Source organism: Xyrauchen texanus, chromosome 36 (genome assembly GCF_025860055.1).
Source record: "Xyrauchen texanus isolate HMW12.3.18 chromosome 36, RBS_HiC_50CHRs, whole genome shotgun sequence".
Lineage (NCBI taxonomy): Eukaryota > Metazoa > Chordata > Actinopteri > Cypriniformes > Catostomidae > Xyrauchen > Xyrauchen texanus.
The window spans coordinates 25691937-25713556 of NC_068311.1; the positions used below are offsets into that span (position 1 = coordinate 25691937).

At 41.7% G+C, this 21620-nt stretch overlaps 1 protein-coding gene across 1 annotated transcript in view; it reads left to right on the top strand.

Moving 5' to 3' along the window:
- Window positions 1-21620, top strand: part of LOC127630077 (leucine-rich repeat and fibronectin type III domain-containing protein 1-like protein) — a 191281-nt gene that overhangs the window by 99576 nt on the left and 70085 nt on the right. Inside the window, exon 3 of the mRNA XM_052107487.1 lies at window positions 17511-18901. Coding sequence (XP_051963447.1) covers window positions 17523-18901 — 1379 coding nt within the window. The 5' untranslated portion in view covers window positions 17511-17522. The remainder of the gene's footprint in view (window positions 1-17510; window positions 18902-21620) is intronic.

The window sequence follows — 21620 nt, forward strand, 5'->3', positions numbered from 1 at the left end:
GAGTGGGGAACGGAAGTCTTCAGAGACAAAGGCTCATCAATCACCTTCAGAAGGAGGGACAGAAATGACCATGTGACCCCGCAGAAGACGTTTCTAATTGGCTCAAGACACCTTTTGGGTGTGGCCACCCTCAACAGTGCAAAGCCTCCCTACTAAGGAAGCTCTGTTCCATTATCCCAACGTGCTCTCTTCTCCCCTCTTCGTGCTCTTACCTCTGGGCTTTTATCCCATCTTCCCAGGATCTGCACAATGTAGAGTCCAGGAAGGAAGGAAGGAAGCTCTCCTCTTCTCTGTACTACGGCCCACACATGTGAAGGAAGACCTTGTAGATCAATCTCCCTTGTGGAGGCCTAACTTCAAAGCTCTGCCTCATAATTTCAGCAAATAACTATCAAAGATCTTAACAGAGGTCGAAGACATTGACGGAACAACCAGAACTGTCGACAAAGAGCCAAAGAACCAAAGCAATGCAAGTACATCTCCAACTTTCGCTGAAAGATTTGGTGTATCTTTAATATCATTTCAGTAACCCAATTGCAAATCGAGATAAATTAAATGAATAATCGTGGCTCTCAAGGCATTGATTATAGACTCCATAATGTTACATTTTTCTGTACAGATCATTTAATTCATCTTTTGTTACAATTTAATCACCAACCTATTTGTCATGTTTGTCTATGTGTTTAGATTAGCAATAATGTCTTGTTTGTATTCAAAGATAATCTGACTGTGGTATATTTTAATAAATAATCTCATCACTTGATTTTTTTAAATGATCTGTGTACTGAAGCATATATAATGGTGCTCTAACACAGCTACATCTTTAACCAAAATTCCATTACATATAATGGTGTAGACATGCAGAGTTTAAATGAATTCCTAACACACATAAATCTCTTACAAATTATTGGTGATGGTACACGGGCACTTTAATCCATACCATGTACATTTATACTACCAAATTTCCCTATAGTTGGCTCACATGCATTACTGGACTCACAGCCTGATCGTTTGCATAACATGTGCAACATCAGGTTACCTATTGCACAATGAACAAGCTTATGACAAGCTTATAAATGTTGTTGGTTATGAAACACAAACATTAAAGGGATAGTTCTCACAAAAAAAATTCATTTCTCATTCACTCTCCATCATGCCGTCTCAGATGTGTATGACTTCCTTTCTTCAGCAGAACATAAACAAAATTTTTTAGAAGAATATTAGCTCTGTATGTCCATACAATGCAATTGAATGTTGACTAGAACTTTCAAACTCTAAATATTACATAAAGGCAGCATAAAATTTATCAATTTGACTTCAGTGGTGAAATTGATGTCTTCAGAAGCTATTTAATTGGTGTGTGAGAAACAGATCAATATTTAAGTCCTTGTTTTACTATAAATCTCTCAAATTCTGAAAGTAAAAATGGAGATTTATAGTAAAAAGTATTGAGATGTTGATCTCTTCAAAAGACTTATACAGTATTAAACCTCTGGATTCTTATGGACTGCTTTTATGCAGCCTTTGTGTGATTTTTGGAGCTTCAAAAGCCTGCCCACCACTCATTCAGTTACAGAGCTGAAATAGACCTCTAAATATCTGTGTTTGTGTTCAGCAGAAGAAAGAAAGAAATACACATCTGGGATGGCATGAAAGAAAGTGAAATAATGAAAATTGTTGTATGAACTATCCCTTCATTGTAGTTATTGTTTGCATGTTTCTGTGTAGTCCACAAGATTGTAGGGTGGTCCATTTTTCATTTTAGGCTTCAGAAGTGCACTTTCAAATGCCCTTTACTGCCAATATGCTATTTTTGATTTCTCAATTTTAACTATTTCTGCTTGGGTGTGGCAACAGGTTCTCTTACGAGAGGATCTCTCGTATTGCGTAAGCTAGCTTACGCTACGGGAAAGATTCATCTTTTCTGAGATATTGAAGCCAAAAAATTATCCTTAATTTTGTATCCATTGTCAACGCAGTGCAACAACTGCATACCTTGAGCGGGCTAGCTAGCGAGCTCATAGGTTGCTCTGTGGCAACTGCTGCAGCCTATAGACGAACTTGAGTGAACTTGCGTCCAGTGACAGGCGCCCGCGCCGTCACTGCCTCAAAGCCCGCCAAAATGGGCGTGGCTAGAGTGCATATAAGCGTAATTTCGTAGGCTGGAACCCTGATTTTCATCTATTCAGCGAAGCTCTTCGCATCTCTGAACTGCAGAAGCCGCGTCGCCGTTCGAGGGGCAACTAGCAAGCTTGGACAGCGCTCGAAGAAGCCGGCCGTCTTCGCCACCTTCAGCCATCCTGCAAGCTACGCCATCCGGCGACGTATCCTTTTTAGAGCAAGCAAGTTCCTCAGCGAACTTCACAAAAAGAGCAACGAGCGTCTTTTTTAAGATGCCTCGCACCACCTGCGCCTCATGCCGCGCCCCTCTCAGCGCCGGAGACCGCCACCTCATCTGCGCTCTCTGCCTGGGATTGGAACATGCAGAGCTCGCCCTCACTGACGGCGGATGCGACCTCTGCGAGGAGCTTCCGATGTCGACCCTCGGAAGCACTCAAAACCGAAGCCACCGCGCCGCCTTTCGTTTCGCCTCGCAGAAAGAAGCGCTGCTCCCAAAGGCTGCCGGAACCGGTGTTAGAAGCGACTACCTCGCCGGAGCCTCTCCCTCGAGCCTCACTTTCACCCTCCCCGCCCTCCCGGGACGCGCAGTTGCCGCCGAGCGGCCGCACTGTTGCCATCTCGGATGACGAGGCGGAGGATAAAGGCTGCTGTTCCATCATGCGAGTGGTCAGGCTCCCAAGCCTCCTCCTCGGCCCAGGAATCCAGCAGGACCCGCGCCGGAGTCGAGGAAGAACTAACGCGCCTCCTCACACAGGCCGTTGACCGCCTCGGGCTCGAGTGGTCACCGCCCTCTGAGCAGGCTCCCAACAGACTAGATGGCTGCTTTCTTCAGAGCCGTCACTGCCGGAACTCCACGCCGAGCTCTCTAAATCGTGGAACGTGCCTCTCTCTGCCAGGAACCGATCCCACGTCTCCACCTCTCTTGCTCTGGTGGACGCCGCCACCGAGAGGGGCTACTCTTCCACCCCCCCGGTCGAGGATTCGGTAGCAGCACACCTTTGCCCGCCCTCCGCGAGATGGCGGTCTAAGCCAGTGCTCCCGTCTAAGGCCTGCAGAACTACTTCCGCCTGTGTTGGCCGCGCCTATGCCGCCGCCGGCCAAGCCGCATCTGCTCTGCATTCCATGGCCGTTTTACAGATCCTCCAAGCGGACCTCCTCCGAGAATGGGATGAGAAAGGCAGGCACCCAGAGGCTGTTTCAGATCTAAGGAGCGCGACGGATCTCGCCCTTCGCGCCACCAAAGCTGCAGCTCAAGCCCTAGGGAAGTGCATGGCCGCGCTGACTGTGACCGAGAGACACCTATGGCTAACACTAGCCGATATGGGAGAAGCTGAGCACTCCACGTTCCTCAACGCGCTGCTCTCTCCGTCCGGTCTCTTCGGTTCCGCGGTGAGTGGCATTGTTGACCGTTTTTCGGAAGTCCAGAAAGCCACCCAAGCCATGAATCTCTTCCTGCCTCGTCGCGCTAGCTCCTCTGCAGGCCGCCCACGTGACCAGCCTCCTGCACGAGCCTCTTCATAGCGCCCAGCTCAGCAAAGCCAGACTTCTCAGCGTCGACAGGGCGGCCGCCCTAGAACGCACTCAGACAGCCGCCGCAGACCGCCGCCCCCCTGCGGGCCTCGGCCTAAGATTGCGCTGAAACCTGAGCAACCAAAGTCCTCCTAGCTTTGTTAAGGAAACGACGGCTCAGTCCCGCCGCGGCCGGACCACCGTCAAAGCTTCACCCCCTGTCAGTCCCCTTCTCTCAGGCTACTGCAGTGGTGGATTCAGCAGCCAACAAGCCGGTGATACTGCCCGCTTGCCTGCACTCAAATGCCGTTTTCACGGCGAACAAAAAATTTTTTGTGAAAAGCAAACATGCCTTATGTGTAGAAAATGTGCCCACAATTCAGTGTTCACCCCTACACACAAGCATTACACTTCCCGTGTCCCTATCAGAGCCCACTCACATAAAGCAGGCACAGCCAGCTCGAGTGTTAGAGTCAATAAACGCACCCACGAATCCGTGCGCGCGCCCCTTCTCTGCCCGCTCTGTCACACGGCCAGCAAACACCTCTCTGTATGTAAGTCCCATGCCCGTGACTATGCTTGCGCATCACTTCACAGATGTGACTCTTTCCCCATTCACCTCAATCGGGAAGTCACTCACAGAACAGCCTGTCCCTGCTGTCTGCGAGCAGTCATGCATAAGCACAGTAAGCGCGCTCACACATTCTGTTCAGCTCGCTGTGTGCGGCAATCAGGGCGACTTGGCCATTCACCCTCTAGCGTTACGCTTCAAAGCGTGGAAAGCTATCCCAGGGATTTCCAAATGGGTGTTAAGCACAATTAAACAGGGCTATTTGCTACAGTTCGATCGCCGCCCTCCCCGCTTCAGAGCGTGGCTCGAAACTACTGTGAACACGGAAGCAGCCTGCATGCTTCGTTCAGAAATAGCAAACTTTCTGTGCAAAAGGGCCAAAGAGAGAGTGCCACCTTCTCTGAGCGAGTCAGGGTTTTACAGCCGTTATTTTCTTGTCCCCAAGAAAGACGGCGGCCTCAGACCAATATTAGATCTAAGGGTTTTGAACAAGGTGCTCGCAAAAAGACCGTTCAAAATGCTTACAATCAGGAAACTCCTCGCGCATGTGCGCCAGGGGGACTGGTTTATTTCTCTCGATCTGAAAGATGCCTACTTTCAGATTCAGATAAATCCCCATCACAGGCCATTCTTGAGATTCGCCGACGGCCAGGTTTATCAATACACCGTCCTTCCGTTCGGCCTGTCTTTAGCACCCCGTACTTTCACGAAGTGCATGGATGCGGCGCTCGCACCCCTGCGGAGTCAGGGCTTGCGAATTCTGAACTATTTGGACGATTGGCTGATTTTGGCACAGTCACATACGGAGCTTCTGTCTCACAGGACAGTTCTCCTCAGTCATCTGAACAGTTTGGGCCTTGCAGTCAATTGGACCAAGAGCTCACTACAGCCCAGTCAGGCAATTTCCTTCCTTGGAATAGAACTAGACTCCATGGCAATGACGGCTCGCTTATCTACACAGCGCGCGCCGTGTTCAGCGACTAGCCGCGTCCTTTCAGATGAACAGCCTCACGCCTCTGAAAAAATTTCAGAGAATGCTAGGTTACATGGCTTCAGCCGCAGCAGTACTTCAGCTGGGCTTACTGTGCATGCGCCCGCTTCAGCATTGGCTAAACACCCGCACATCTCGCCGGGCTTGGGCCACGGGCCGCCAGCCGATCAGAGTGACTCAGACCTGTATCTCAGCTCTGCAGCCCTGGGCAGTGGCCGAATGGTATCAAAAGCTCCTTCACATAAATTGTCTGGAAATGATAGCGGTCGAGTACGCGCTCGTGCGCTTAATCCCGGTCATTCAGGGTCACCACGTCCTGGTCCGTTCGGACAACAGATCTGTGGTATCCTATCTAAACCGTCAGGGCGGTGTCAGATCCAGGAACCTCTTCCATCTGACAAAACGCATACTGAGTTGGTCCCGGTGCCACCTGCGCTCACTGAGGGCGACGCACGTGCCAGGCCACCTGAACGGCGGTCCAGACAGACTGTCCAGAGACAATATTTCCCCAGGGGAATGGTCCCTGCACGCTCAAACAGTCCAGAAGTTATGGAGTATATTCGGCAGAACAGAGATAGACCTCTTTGCGTCAGAAGAGAATTCTCACTGCCCAGTATTTTTCTCGAAAAGCGAGGACGCGCTGGCCCAGGACTGGCCCAACCCCCCGCTTTACACCTTCCCTCACCGTCTCGCTATTGCCACAGGTAATGCAGAGGATCAGGGAAACGCGTCACTCGGTGCTCCTCATAGCCCCACGCTGGGAGAATCAGACATGGTTCCCGGAGCTTACGCGGCTGTCACTGACAGCCCTGTGGCCCATTCCAGTGAGAGCAGATCTCCTCTATCAGTTGCCGCAGAGCAACCTATGAGCTCGCTAGCTAGCCCGCTCAAGGTATGCAGTTGCTGACTGCGTTGACAATGGATACAAAATTAAGGATAATTTTTTGGCTTCAATATCTCAGAAAAGATTAATCTTTCCCGTAGCGTAAGCTAGCTTACGCAATACTCGTTCCCTCTTCTAGAGAGAACCGAGGTTACGTAAGGTAACCGATTCGTTATCACACACCCTCCGTCTCTCTCTCTCTCTCTCTCTCTCTCTCTCTCACACACACACACACACACACATCCATCCTTGTATATCCAATAACTTAACCGATACAGCACAAGCCGTGATACTATTTCTGAAGTGAATTATTTTAATTTCTAACAAAGGCTTGGACGCATAATTTGTTTTGAACCAGCAATGGCAGATTCTGATCGGTTGCGTAAGAAAGAAGCTCCAAGCACAAATGCGTTTTTGTGACCGTACTAGTTTTTCCTAATTTTTTCAAATGTATTTGTTCATTGAACTGTTGTATATAAGCAATATCACACTTACAATTGTGCTATATGGCCCTAAATCAGCACTGCTGTGATAACCTACAGCACTCAGCCTGCGGCCGAATCACAGCACGGCCGATGTCGGGCCATATAGCACAATTGCGAGTGTGATATTGCTTACATTATATATATATATATATATATATATATATATATATATATATGGAAGTATGGAGGCATATAAACCTTGCCTTAAATTCAGTGTCCATTTGAAAATTTTCTCTCTATCCTGCTTAATATCCATTATTTCTGTCACTGCATCTCTCATCATGGAAAGCGCATGTGCGCATACGTACGTAAATGAAATGTATTTGAATAGAATTTATGTGGATTTTCTATGTGTTACTTTTTAAATAAATTATTAAAAGACATGTTCTGTAATTATATCAAAGGAAATATGCAGCTTCTAAACTGTTAATTATTAATTAAATCTATCTAAAATTACTAGGTAAAAAATCTCACCATAAAACCAGTGTGCAACTAATCAGTATGACCCATGCACTATATTCCAAGTAATTGTTCAAATCAAACCATTAATAAACCCTGTAAATGAAATGCAGTGGCTCTACGTCAGTAACATCAACATCGTGACGTCATGCTGCAAGATCCAATGAGGTAAGATGCTATTTGCGAATCCACAAAATACGTTTACAGAGTTTATTCATTATTTCATTTGAGAGTAAGATTAGGGTGAGTAAACAATGACAGAATTGTCATTTTGATTACTATTCCTTTAAAGGTCTTGCATTGATTTTAAAATGTAATTTTTTCTAAAATATAGTTGATTAAATTTGAATAGTGAAAAGAAAACATATACTGCATTCCACATTAAACTTATTATGATACTGCCATATGTCCCCACTGATAATGTAATGCTCTGTTTACTTGCCTGAAAGTAAATCAGTGATTTGGCAACCGTCGTTAAGGTAAAGATTAATGCGCTGGAAGCTGGAGTGTTTGGGGTTTAAATCAGCATGGGCTGTGGAGTGTTGAATTACTGTCTCAAGAGCTGATAACATCTTACTTGTGTGTGTGTTGTGTGTGTGTGTGTGTGTGTGTGTGTGTGTGTGTGTAGTGAGGTTAAACCTCATGTTTAATGGTTGAGCAAAGTTTTGTTTTCAGTTGTACCACTATACGTAATAATGTCCATGATACACTTCATGACAATAAAATAACAATTACAAAGTGGATATTTTGATGTAAAGGCAAACTTTTTACATGTCAAACTTGCTTCATTGTTACTTTTATTTCACATGGTCACTGCATTTATTGTTAAATTGAAAAGGATGGCATTTTGTCCCAAATGAATTAGCAAAATCTCAAGAAAAAACAGGCAAATCTGCTTTGTAAATATGGTTTTGCATGGAGGTCTTATTGCCAAATTGTAGCTCCTGAGATCAGTGCTAGGTTTACTATCTTTTCTAGGTTAAATATGCCTCTCTCTTTGCTATTCAGAATGGGGAGCTGGGAGAACAAGTTGAATGACTTTTGTTAAGTCACAAAAAAGAGGATAGCTATATGAAATGTGCTGTAAACAGGATGTTGAATATCACCCCAAAGCATAAAGCAATCATATTTCAAGCAGAGTGCTTTGGAATTTTGCAAGGTCATTGGGGAAACCATTTGCAACAATTCTATATATTTAAAAAGCTAAAATTCTGAAGTTAGGGAATAGCTGGGAATATATGTTTAGGGACTGCAGTGGCAGCTTTTCCAATCAATAAAGGCAGTAGCTACTAAACCTATAGGACAGAGTATCCTGCAGGGATGGAGATTATGCACAAAAAATATATATACTGACAAAAGGCCAGAACAAAAATATAATGATTATTAATTAAAACAACCATAAAATTAAAACTTATATTTAAAATAAATTAAAACTACATTAAATTCCACAATATAGGGATAATTTTTAAAACTTAATAGAATGGTCAGTGCTTTAGTTTTTTCTTGTAAACAATTGACAGTGATCTTCAAAAGAAAGATTAAATCCAGAGTTGATCGGAATACTAAACAAATATGAATAGAGACAAAAATAATAATCTTATGAAAGGGATAGTTCACTCAAAAATGACAATTCTGTCATCATTTATTCACCCCTTATATATTCCAAAACCATATTACTTTGTTTCATCTGTAAAACTCAAATTGAAATGTTAGGCTGCATGTTAGCCTCAGTCACCTTTAACTTGCATTGCATCCGTGAACAAACCCCTTAAGTTTACAGTTAAAGTTTAAATGTTGGCATATCCTCCGCAATTAAACTTAACTAACATCCTTAATTAACATCAAGATATACTGAAAACAAGACTATTATCTAAAATAATAGAATGTCAGTAACTGAGGGAAAACAAATATTTAAAAAGGCAGCATATATCTTTAAATAGTATTTCTTATCACAGCTGCATGCTGGGATCATGAATAGAAGTCTGTCTAGCAGAGTATACCACTCCTTTGAAGAGCTGCCCAGTTTTGCGGGAGCTCTGTGCAAAGGTCACAGCCAATTACGTGTTTCTGTATGTGTTGTTGTTTGTGTGTTTTCATTTCCTCTAGCACTTTGAGCATTAAAGAGCTCTTTAAGAATGGCCTCTGTAATTCACTTTGGGTCATCAAGCAAGTGTGGTAAATGGCAAAATAAGTGTTTGTCACCAGCTTTACATTAGCATGGCTGTGACAAATTTGACTAGTCTGATAATTCATTTAGAATTAAGTAATTCAGAAAACATGACAGACAAATATATTGGATGATTCATTCAATTAAAATTTCAACCAGAGTTTTTATTTATATGTGTAATCGGTCATGCTCGACTCGCTCTGAGCGGGATTCAGACTGGGGTCTCCAGCATGGGAGGCGGGCTTTCTAACGAGGATGTTAAATGCTACAGCCCCTAGCATCAGTTGCTAGCATGCCTCTTGAGGCCAGGGGAGAGAGGTTTACACACTGCACAGCTACCTACCAGCTGGCTACTGTTACACTCACCCCCTAAACCTCACTCCCATCTGGGTTACAGCACCACAGTAACCAATCCCGCTCCGAGCGGGATTTGTACTGGGGTCTCCAGCAGGGGAGGCGGCCATGCTAATGCAGAGGCTAAAGGCTACAGCCCCTAGCATCAGTCGCTAGTGTGCCTCGAAGCCAGGGGAGAGAGGTTTACACACTGCACAGCTACCTACCAGCTTGTTGCCATTACATATGGACATTTGATATGACATATCACTTACTGCAATCAAAGAAAAAATACATTATTTAAGATTTGTATAATTTGGTTTGCAAGCAGAGAACACAGATTTTGCATAAACATAAAACTCTCTTCTAAATGCTTTTCAATTTAACAGTGTGCACATTGGATGACCTGGTAAGAAAACGGCATATGGTGTTTACATGGCTTGTGAAATGGGCATAATGGGCAACAATCTATGGCCTTCATGCTGATAAAGGAACACAGTTTATTGCATTTACATGACCTACACATTTTTGGCTTATTAAGCATAATCGTGTATGAGCGTGCATGTAAACACGCTCATTTACTCACTTTCATGTCATCCATGCATGACTTATCTTTCTTCTGCTGAACACAAACAATGATTTTTAGAAGAAAATCTCAGCTATGCTGGTCCTTTCAATGCAAGTGAATGGTGGCCAGATATTTGTAGCTCCAAAAATAACAAAAAAGGCAGCATAAAAGTAATCCATATGACTATATCACAATTCTAGTGATGATAAAACTGTGATCAAACAAAAATGTAACTTTTTGGCATTATGGCCATTGTTATCAAGGAAAAAGGGTGAGGCTTGCAAGCCTAAGAACACCATCCCAACCATGAAGCATGGGGGTTAAAGCATCATGTTGTGGTGGTGCATTGCTGCATCATGTTGTGGTGGTACTTTGCTTTCTTACAAAAGTGAGCCACAACCACAAAGTTGCCATGGTCATGTCCTCGCAATGAGGACATGACGCATCCACGAAAGATGTCTGGGCATGGGCAGCACCCAGGCACGAAAGACAGCGATCATGGCCGTCTGAAGGCAAGAGATGTCGACAGCGTCCAGGAATAACAAACAACAGGAAGGGCATCTTTAAAAAGACGTGTCTTTAAAAAGACGTTCCGATGTGTGCCTCTCTTTTAGACTATACTCATTTAGGAGGGAAAATAAGTGATCTGCTGAAGCGTCCAGGGCGATCTCTGCTGTGCACCCGTGCAGAGAGGGGAGAAAGCCACTGTAATACGTTGTAAGGATCCAGTAGAGGTGAATGGAAACCGTGGGAATTCAGCTCACTTATTTCTCAATTAAATAGCAACTGCTCAGCTCCGAAGAGAAAATCTGAATGAGCAGTATGCACGCCCCCTCCATTATACCCGTATTTCCGGGGGAGTGGCATGCAAATACCACTCGCCAAATTTTCATTATAAAAAATCAGAAGGTGTCTCGGGCTAGAGTGACACCTAGTTCAGTGGCTTTTTTCCCCACTGAATATTGTAAATACAGCATCTACCAGCAGGTGCCACTTGTCGCAGCTAGCCAGCCAAACCCACTGATCTTTTATTAAATCTCACTTAATAAAAAGACCATAAGCAAACCAAATGTTCATTCTAAACATGTGGCCTAGTTAGTCATGCACCAATGGCAAGGATATCTAGGGCATCATCTCAGTGTAGTTCTCCCTGTGAGATTTAACAAAGCACAAACAATTAGCAGCTCATCCCGTATATGTGTAATTACTATGAGACAACGTCTCCATACTCTGCAATAATAAAACTTTCATACTGTGAGGTAGCAGAGTGGTTTGGATATGAATTTACTGCCTGTGTTTCATTTGAAGACACAAGCCATGTTAAATGGACCAAGGAACATCTGCAGGGAAATGAGATGTAACTATGAGTATTGTGTTGGATATAGAGGCCTTGGAAACAATGGAAATGACTAACTGCTGTTATTTGAGTACGTATTGTGCACTCAGATATAGGGACGAGGATATATTGAATATATTTGTAGTAAATACTGTTAAAATGGTAATATATATGAAGTATATATACAGTATATTAGTTATATTTAAAATATCTAAAGGACATTGCACAGACTTACTCAAAGCAACTGGTTTGGCTTGAAAGAGTCTTGGAAAACTTATGTTACCGTGTATTTTCACTGTGATAATCTAATTCAGATCAATGTTCAGTATTGAAAAGCAAACCACAGGCCCACTGTTAAGATAAAATGCCTGATAATGGGATGTGATAAATGCACTCTTCGTTTTGCATTGTCATAGCAACATGAACTAATGGGAATAATTTTACCCAAGATGACTGCGTGGTGGAGACAGCTGATAACCACTCGAATAAGCTCGAGTCTGTATCTCTGCTGGTCGCTATGTTTGTTTTTAATTCCTCTCTCACTCATTTTCTCAAGCCAATTTGGTGAGACTCAAAGAGGTCTCCACCTTTGATGACACCCAACTGAGCCACCATTGAGCCAAATTAAATCCCTGGTGAATTTTTAATTGAAATGCGCTGTACAGTAGCCTTCAGTTTACTTCATGTTTCAGCACACACTGTGAGTGACAGACAAGTATGACATCCGCCTTGCAGGTCACATCGCAAGTCCCAAGGCAGCATATGATTACTGTGATTGATTGATTCTAGAGCTCTCCACCGGATGACATTGATTGAAGCACAAAAGATCTTGAGTCACAGGATAATACCAATAGACTCCAACAAACAGTGTAGGGGAAGCTACTTTAAAACTGTAACTTGCCAAGCTACTGTAAAAGCTACTCATAATTTATAGTTAAAGGTGCACTCAGTAAGATTTTAGCTAGCTCTTACTCATCCCATCGGTCCCAGTAGTAGTTGTTATTTTTGATTCTCTACACCAGTTGTCCTGGATACTGAAAGTGATGTCGATTTACACTGAATATGTTTGTTTATCCTCTGTTCTGTTACTTTTAGTGTGTTTTCATCTGTCTCATTCAATCCAAATGAATTTGCTTGTGTAACAGTAGCCAGCTGGTGGGTAACTGTGAAGTGTGTAAACCTCACTCCCCTGGCCTCAAGAGGCGCACTAGCACATGATGCTAGGGGCTGTAGCCTTTAGACTCCTCGTTAGCACACATGTCTCCCATGCCAGATACCCCGGTTCAAATCCCGCTCTGTAACGCTCTCAGCATTACATTCATATTGTTGGCTGCTGGACTGTGACCATTCAGCTGCGACTCATGAGCTCTCTGCCAGCTCAACACCGCCATTTGCTTGTGCTCAGTGTTTGATGTTGCGTGTTTATCCGTTATCCATGAGAGATGCAGGTAGTAGCGGTTTGTTTCATAACTCCAACAGGGACCTCTTGTTTGAACATTTTACATTTCTACATTAGTACAGTCTGGTGGAGCACACTCTTATTTATCCATACCATCACTCTGGACTATACTGTTGACTTTGGCTCCATTGTTGTTTGAAGTAAGTATATTGTGATTGTTGTTTTATTGTTTGGTTTGGTTGTTTTATTTACATGTACAGTATTTTAGTGTTTGATCAGTGGCTGAAAGTGCTATATAAAGTAAATATGTTAGTTTAATTGTTATTATTATTGGTGGTAACTTCACTAATGTCAATTGCATAACACAGTGTCATATGATGTCAACATGGAAGTGCCTATGAGAGGATGACCCACTCCATGTAAAATTCAACAGCTTTTATTTGGTATCTGATATGACTGGAGTCTTCGTCTTGTTTGAGTGTATATAATTTTTTTAATCTATTTAATGTCTTAAAGGTGCTGTAAGCAACTTTTTCATGGACATGTATGCAAAAAAAAAATACAAAATCCTTCTCACTGAAAGATATTAATAAAATAAGTGTAGTAAGATGTCTCACCTGTCTCTGTGACAGCTCGCAGACAAATTTTTGTTAACAATTTACAGAGTTTAGAGCTAAATTTTTCTTCCCGTCAATCATTTTGCCTGTTCTCATAGTACTGTTGTTGCAGCAAATTGAGGCTCAGTGCCATTTTTATGCCATGTTGTTCAAAACAGTTGTCATTTAATGGGCGCTATTTAATACTGTTGTTTTTGACAACTGCTTCTGCTCGATGTTGGTCTCATTAAAGCTCATTTGGTGTCTTTGGAGTGCAGGGTTTTGGATAGAGGTGTGTGGCTAATCCAATGGCTCAACTTGTGGAAATTATACCACTAGAATTACTAAAATAGCTTACATCACCCTTAATTAGCAAAAACCATTGCCCGACTGAAGGGGGAGGCTACAAATATAGCATAGAATAACATAACGCAGCAGGCCCATATTCCCCCCTTTGGCCTTTATCAATCATGGCTTTCTAAGACTCCCCATCCATTGATTGGATCTATCACTCCACTTTCTCCTCTCCACCAATAGCTGGTGTGTGGTGAGTATACTGGCGCACTATGGCTGCCGTCGCAACATCCAGGTGGATGCTGCACACTGGTGCTGGTTGAGGAGAATCCCCTGCTCACTATATAAAGCGCTTTGAGTGTAGTATCAGAAAAGTGCTATATAAATGTAACATTCATTCATTCATATACACTCTATGGGTGGTACACCATTTTGAATGGTTGTCTATAGAGAAGATGATTCAGTGTGCTAAATAAACTGGTTTTGTGAGGAAAGAGTTCATCACTTAATGAATTAACCACCTGTCCATTCATCTTAACAATCGAATATAAAAAATTTAAAATCCTTTTGGAGAGAACTACGTGTGGAGTTTACTATGATAATATTGCTGTTTTATAAGAGAAGTCACATATGATTTTGCAACAGGTAGGTGTCAGTTTACAGCTTTCCCCATTCATTTGTATGGTATCTGCTAATGGTGACTAACTGTTGTAACATGCTTGTTGACCATTACACTCTCTCCTATAGTAAAAACACGGAGGTTGTTATCTCCGTATAGAAGATCTCTGCAAAAACTTACAAACCCTTTTGAAAAGTAGGTTAACTACAAACTAGAAGTAAAACTACAAGCAAAAAGTAACTAAATACATTAAAGCTATATAAGGAATTAAATATTTTGAATATATAATTGTCAGTGTGACAGGGCGGAGGGCAGGGCCGGGTTGTGATTATACACACCCGGTCCCTTATCAGGCTAATTAAGCCTCTGAGAGGGATAAAGGCTGATGACAGATGGTGGTGTGACGAGAGAGAGATAGTTTACGGACATGTCCGTCATCTGTGTGTTTGTCTTTAAGTTATTCATTAAAATATTATTTATATTGTAAAGCCGGTTCTCGCCTCCTCCTTTCCATTGACTTATTTACAGTCAGTTACTATTTTAAATCTGCAATCAGAAAAGCAGTTATCTGCCAAAACAATTATGAAAATTTCAGTTTTAACTACAATTAAGTTAGCTACATTTTGTTAGTAGCTTGTAATGTACCTAACTTCTTTTTTAAAGGATTGCTTGACTGTAGTTTAACTACTTTATGAGTAGCTTGTAGTTTAAATTTAACAGAAATGTATTCTACATCAAATAATAAAACTAGAAAATGTCAGTATACATGTAAACGTTTCAGTAAAATTAATTAGACTTCCCAACTCTACATATTAGTGAATCAATGAATAGTTTAATTTAACAGATTAATTTACATAAACCGTGGACATGAACCAATTCATTTAAATATTTTTGACTTTCCAAAGCTACATCTGAGAGCAAAAGGATGATTTAGGTGAGCAAGTTCAATTATTCATTCCATTATTTTGAATTTTTCTAAGGCTGCCTGTATGATCCAATATGACAATAACATGATGTAGCATTTATTGATGCTACACTGCTTCTCAAAATATAGTTAACTTTGTAGTGTCGCTATTCGTTACTCTCCAACACTGCAAGTCAGTTGCACTCGCTTTCACTAGAGGGGAAAAAAAACAGAAGCATATAATGTCATCACATCATGTTGCAGTAGGTCTCAGCTGGTAACAGTAGAAAGAAAATTTTAAACAGCATTCACATTCTGTGACAAAAAGAACAAATTTTCCCATTTTTCTTGCGGGAAAAGGAAGTTTGGATTGAGTGATTCACCACACCTTAACCTCACAGGGCCTTTGGGCCCTCCTGTAAAAAGCAGACACACAGATGTGCTAATCCATCTCCATTGCATCTGAACTCTGGGGGCCAGGAATTCTGTCAGTAGCAGAAGCTCAGAAAAGTAAAAAGACTCTGGAAATCACTTACTGGCTCTCACTAACATCTGAGTAAAGAGGATAGTTACTCTCTCCTTCTATAATACATCAGGTGGTTTTATTCAACAGTAGTTGCTCACACATAAGCTTCTTACAGATTGAGGAGACATGTTAGGGGAAAAACATATTAATGTTTGAAGGGTATTTAACTTATCTGTGTATTGTCATGACTCATGAACTAAACTTTGACTAAATCCCTCTATACTAAATATGTTTCTGTATATTATACTTTTTTTCAACAGGGGTTAATGTGAAAGTGTTCAACAGTATATTACATTTAAGTCTGTCAGCTGTTTTATTGCTGTGAATATCTCCATTTTGTCACAATCCTTAAACTAAGCACCACAGTCATTTCAGTACTGATCCATTCTTTAAAGCCATTTCAGCAGTGACATTACATCCCTTAGAATTGCATGAAAGACATTGGCATGACTCTGTTTATTATTCCCTTTTCAAAACTTAAACTAAACAAACATTTAATGGTCTATTATGAATATTTCAAACATCATTATGTTGTAAAGCCATTGGCCGTAGCTGCGGAAATGATGTAATACATATTGTCAACAAGAGGGGCAGGTTTATGATATCACAGCTTAACCACAGAATAACAGCTGTAAATCTATTTAATAATTTTAGAGATGTGTCTCAGCAAAACAAGGAGGACTTTACAGCTTTGTTTCAGCTGGACAGATTTGCTTCCGTAATGTGGTTGTTTTAGCTCTGTAGCATGAAAGCATAATGTAAGCAAAGAATCATCTTTCTTTTAAGCTTACTTCTAGACCTGCTGAGTTGCACTCATTTCATGAAGGACACATTTTTCAGAATTAACATCTTTAACACTTTTTGTATTTAGACAAATGGCTTCATTTTGATGGAAAGAGGAACAAAGGAATTTCTCTGTTTGCACCTGGAAAACTCTTGTTTGCCATAGGAAAACATGCAATATTTACTACATAAACAAAATAACATTGTATTCCTGCAATGCAGACTGAGATATTTAATTAATTTAAATGGACCAGTCCTTTAAGAAAATTTACCTTCAGTGATTATTTACTCACACACGTTTGCATCCAAAAACAATGCCGTGCCAAATTCGTTGATGGCAAAACAGCAGTTTTTGATTTCTGGACACAAATGCGGACATGAACTTAGGTGGAGGGGAAGATCATCAGTTAATAAATTATTTGGAAAGACTTAAGACTTGAAATGCATTATAGACTACTTTTTTTGTTATTGTATGGAAAAAGCTGTGTAAAGATCCTGTACAAAGTTTTGAATATAATAATTGTAAATAATGACAGAATTTTCATTTTTGGGTGAACTTTTCCATTTAGTAATGGTTCAAGAGGTTGCTTATTTCAGTCACCTTACATCATCCCCACTCAAATGTACTTATAATGAGGTTGAATCTACATAATTGTGGAAGCATAGCATGGAAAAGTAATTTTATGCTTTTACCATGTTAAAAAGTGTCCTACTTTTTACACCAGTGTATATTGTAAAAGAAATGACCTCTTTAAGTGTGAAACATAGGTTGCATACACAGTCTAATGGTGACATATCACAACCTTACAAACCATCCTGCCCACTCCAGGCCATTCTCAGCAACATACTGATAATATTTTGGGCTTTACTTTATATGTGACACTGCATGTACAAAGCCATTGGCCTTGAACATACAAGTTGAGAGTGCAATTGCATGTCTTGACTCTGTGTTTGTTTGTCTTGCAGTTCCCCAGTGAGATGGAGCGGCTGATCTTCTCCCTGCTGGTGTTGGCTGTGTCAGCGTCGGGGCAGCTGTGCCCCAAGCGTTGCATGTGCCAGAATCTGTCACCATCTCTGGCCATCCTGTGCGCCAAGACCGGCCTCCTTTTCGTGCCAACAGTCATCGATCGACGTACGGTGGAGCTGCGCCTTACCGAGAACTTCATCACGGCAGTGAGAAGGAGGGACTTTGCAAACATGACCAGTCTCCTGCACCTGACGTTGTCACGCAATACCATCAGCCAGATTATGCCTTACACGTTTGGTGACCTCAAGCGGCTGCGTGCACTGCACATGGACAGCAACCGCCTGAGCGTCATCGCGGACGACCACTTCCGAGGACTCACCAATCTGAGGCACCTTATCCTAGCCAACAACCAACTGCACAATATTTCCCCACATGCGTTTGATGACTTTTTGAACACTCTAGAGGACCTTGATCTATCCTACAATAACCTGGTGGACATACCGTGGGAGACTATAGGACGGCTCACCAATGTGAACACTCTAAATATGGACCATAACCTCATAGAGCATGTCCCCTTAGGAGTCTTCTCCAACTTGCACAAACTAGCCCGTCTGGACATGACATCCAATAAGTTAAAGAAAATACCCCCTGATCCTTTGTTTCTTAGGATTCCAGTTTATGCCAAGTCAAAAGGATCCCCTCTTTCTTCTCTCGTCCTAAGCTTTGGGGGAAACCCTCTCCATTGCAACTGCGAGCTACTTTGGCTGAGGAGGCTAACACGAGAGGATGACCTCGAAACCTGCGCCTCACCTGCTGATCTTATGGCAAAATACTTCTGGACCATCCCAGAGGAGGAGTTTATCTGTGATCCCCCTGTGATTACAAGGAAATCTCCCAAAACATTCATCATGGAGGGCCAGCCCACAAGCCTGAAATGCAAGGCCAATGGGGACCCAGACCCTGATATTCACTGGATCTCTCCAGAGGGTCGTCTAATCGCCAACAACTCTCGTACTTTAAGCTTTAGCAACGGGAGCTTGGAGATCAACATCACCTCACTGAAGGATATGGGAGTCTTCACCTGCATTGCTTCTAATGCCGCAGGGGAGTCTACTGGCACAGTGGAACTGGTTGTCAGTCCACTGCCACACTTAGCTAACAGCACTAATCGGGTTCGAGAACCTGATCCAGGACCATCTGATATTCTTACCTCTGCCAAGTCGACTACTTCGGCAAGCAATGAGACAAGGACTCAGGAGAGGAAGGTGCTTCTTGCTGAGCTTACGGCTAATTCTGCACTCATCAGGTGGCCTTCACAACAACATTTCCCTGGAATCAGGATGTATCAGATTCAGTACAACAGCTCAGTGGATGACACCTTGGTCTATAGGTAAGATGTGTTACTATATTGTGAAGTGAATATCTAATTAGTTATGTCTAACTCATATATGGCGAAAAGGCTTCTTTACATTCACCTAAAAATTATGACGAGGTGTAATGTTTTTGTTTTGCTAAGGTGTTTGTTTCATGATATTTCTCCAGTTCATGACCATCCCTGAAAGAGAACTTCAAGCTACTCAAAGAACATCAATGGTTGGTTAAAACTAAATGTGTGTGTGGTTTATTTACAGCAACACATGCCAGCAGAGAAGACTGTTGATAGCTAGGTTGCTATATTAACATTACAAATGGAAAACACTGAAGCCCATCTCTCTGAGGTTGTTCAAAAGTACACTTTTTATGTAATGCTCAAGAAGAACATGGCCACGACAAATGCATGGAGAAAGATTTTGGTGTTTATGATCTCAGATCAGGTAACCTGCCGCCATAAGTGGAAAGGGCTTTGTGACAAGTGCACTAAGGCAAATAAAGTGTCAATCCACACAAACTATTTAAGAAAGACCTGCATATATTGCTATTCATTTAATTAATTGTTTTATTTGACAATTAATGGTCTTCATCCTCATGGTCCTGCCTTATGCTTGAGCTCAGGTTTCACAATGACACTGAATGACAGCCAAAACTTTAGCTGTATTGTACTGCAGGATGCCTCTGTCACGATAAAAGAGAAAATCTTTGCTGCCATCTGTCTGAAGTTGCACTGTTTATGGGCCATGTATTCCCTGAGCATTTTTAAAAAGCTGTGAGATATCCAGAATTCAAAGTGTTTGTGCACAATGTTCTTTTGAGCCTTCAAAATCCTATTCATGAAAGAAGACAGAAATATCAATGACAGACAATGGTCAGACAAACAGATGATTCTTTTTGACGTGAAAGACCGACAACACAATCTGTGATGGGAGAGGTTGGCCCAAACCAGGGTAATTTGTCTTTGCTAATGTTTACAATCCAAACCCTTTTGTGATATCTCATCATTCACAGCTGTCTGGTATGTTTAATTAGTCCGGGTGTTGGTGAAAATCATGAATCAGTATCCATCTCACAACCTTGGGCAAAATGTTTAAATTAATTGCTACAGTGAAAGGAATGCTCATTAAAGCTAACAAATTGCTCTGCAAGAAACAATTGAAAGGTGAAAGTTAGGCTATACTGGCTGTGTGAATCAACCGTGTAGTAACTGCATTGTTGATAATACAGTTATCACCAATAACAAATATTTAATAATACAAATGTACCCATGCATTGGAAAGACAATCCAAACATTGCTAGCTTTGCACCATATATACTGTAAAGAGGCCTTGAAAAGATTAGAAGTTAATTAGTGTAAAACTCTAAAAGTTCTGCATGCCAAGTTTCTTGGACATGAAAGCATAGCAATTGATGCTAACACAGGCATCCAGTCACATTTGCTTGTGCCTTCTCTTTTCTCTCCTGACCTTTTTACCAAATGTCCACATTGTCCTCCTTCTGAATAAGAATGTCAATATGCTTTTCCAGGGAGCTAACACACAGTAAGCTCCATAAGGGCTGCATTGGGTCTGGACAGGCACTTGTGCTCTTTTTTTCGATGATGATATTAGCCACACTTTACTGTGACTAGATGTCACAGGAAGTTACCGTGCCACTTACACATTGAACAGCCTCTCCAAAAGTACAGACCAATGGAGACAGACATATCAAAATTGGATATACTTTCTTTTTATCACTAGGGTATAGGCAAGAGATGATTTTGCCATCTGACATAGAGCCATAGATCTAATTTGCTCAAAGACATTTGCACACTTACATCGCACAGACGTCTATTTGATGTGTGTTTACATATATTTTTTTACGTTGTTTGATCATCTGCAATTTGTCTATAAGACGTATGCCAATAAGTATGTCTTGGATGTCAAAGTATGTCTTGGATGTCAATAAGACATTCTGCAGATTTCTTTGAGATGTTTATGATTTAGAATGTTTCTAAATCTGATCTTTTTAAGATGTTTAGCAGAAGTTAATTAGACTGTGATGCTTTCCAGATAAAAAGATCTAAAACCGACATCTCAGAGATGTACACGTGCTGTCTGGGGTGTCTCGAGGCATGTTTTTAAAAGTTTAAGTTCTTTGAACTTGACATTACAAAAGCAATATGCCGCACAATGGTCAAAGACGTCTATCTACCATGTTTTACAAGAGTGAAATGCCTTTTAAGGGATTAAAGAGAAAGTGCTTTATAGAACATAGTTTCTGTCGGAGAACACAGCTTTTGTGTGTTTATGTTAATGCATAAGTGCCATTAATATGTTTTTGAAGAGCGTGAATGTGCAAATGCTCAAGTGCGTCAGGGGAACACCAAAATCGAATATGGGGGAAACCCATCTATTCCAGCGCAATGCATCTGTTGCATTACAAAGTGCATGCTGCTTTTGTGACTTCAGCAGCTTTTATCCATTAAATGGTGTATGTGTAAATTCGTTATTTTAATTAAATATTTGTAGAAGTTATTACTCCACCCCCTGAATAACATCATTAATGACAGCTTAACCAACGTGGTTTGCACAATGGATGTGTGACTTAGTTACTGCGGTTCTGGGAAACAGTTGTGACTAGCTAATTTCAACAATGATGCATCATACTATGGAGTCATGTGGTTGTACTGGAAATGCACCCCAGGTTAGCATTTTGTTACAGGCCTGTTTATACTTTAAAAACTTTTTGAAGTAGGC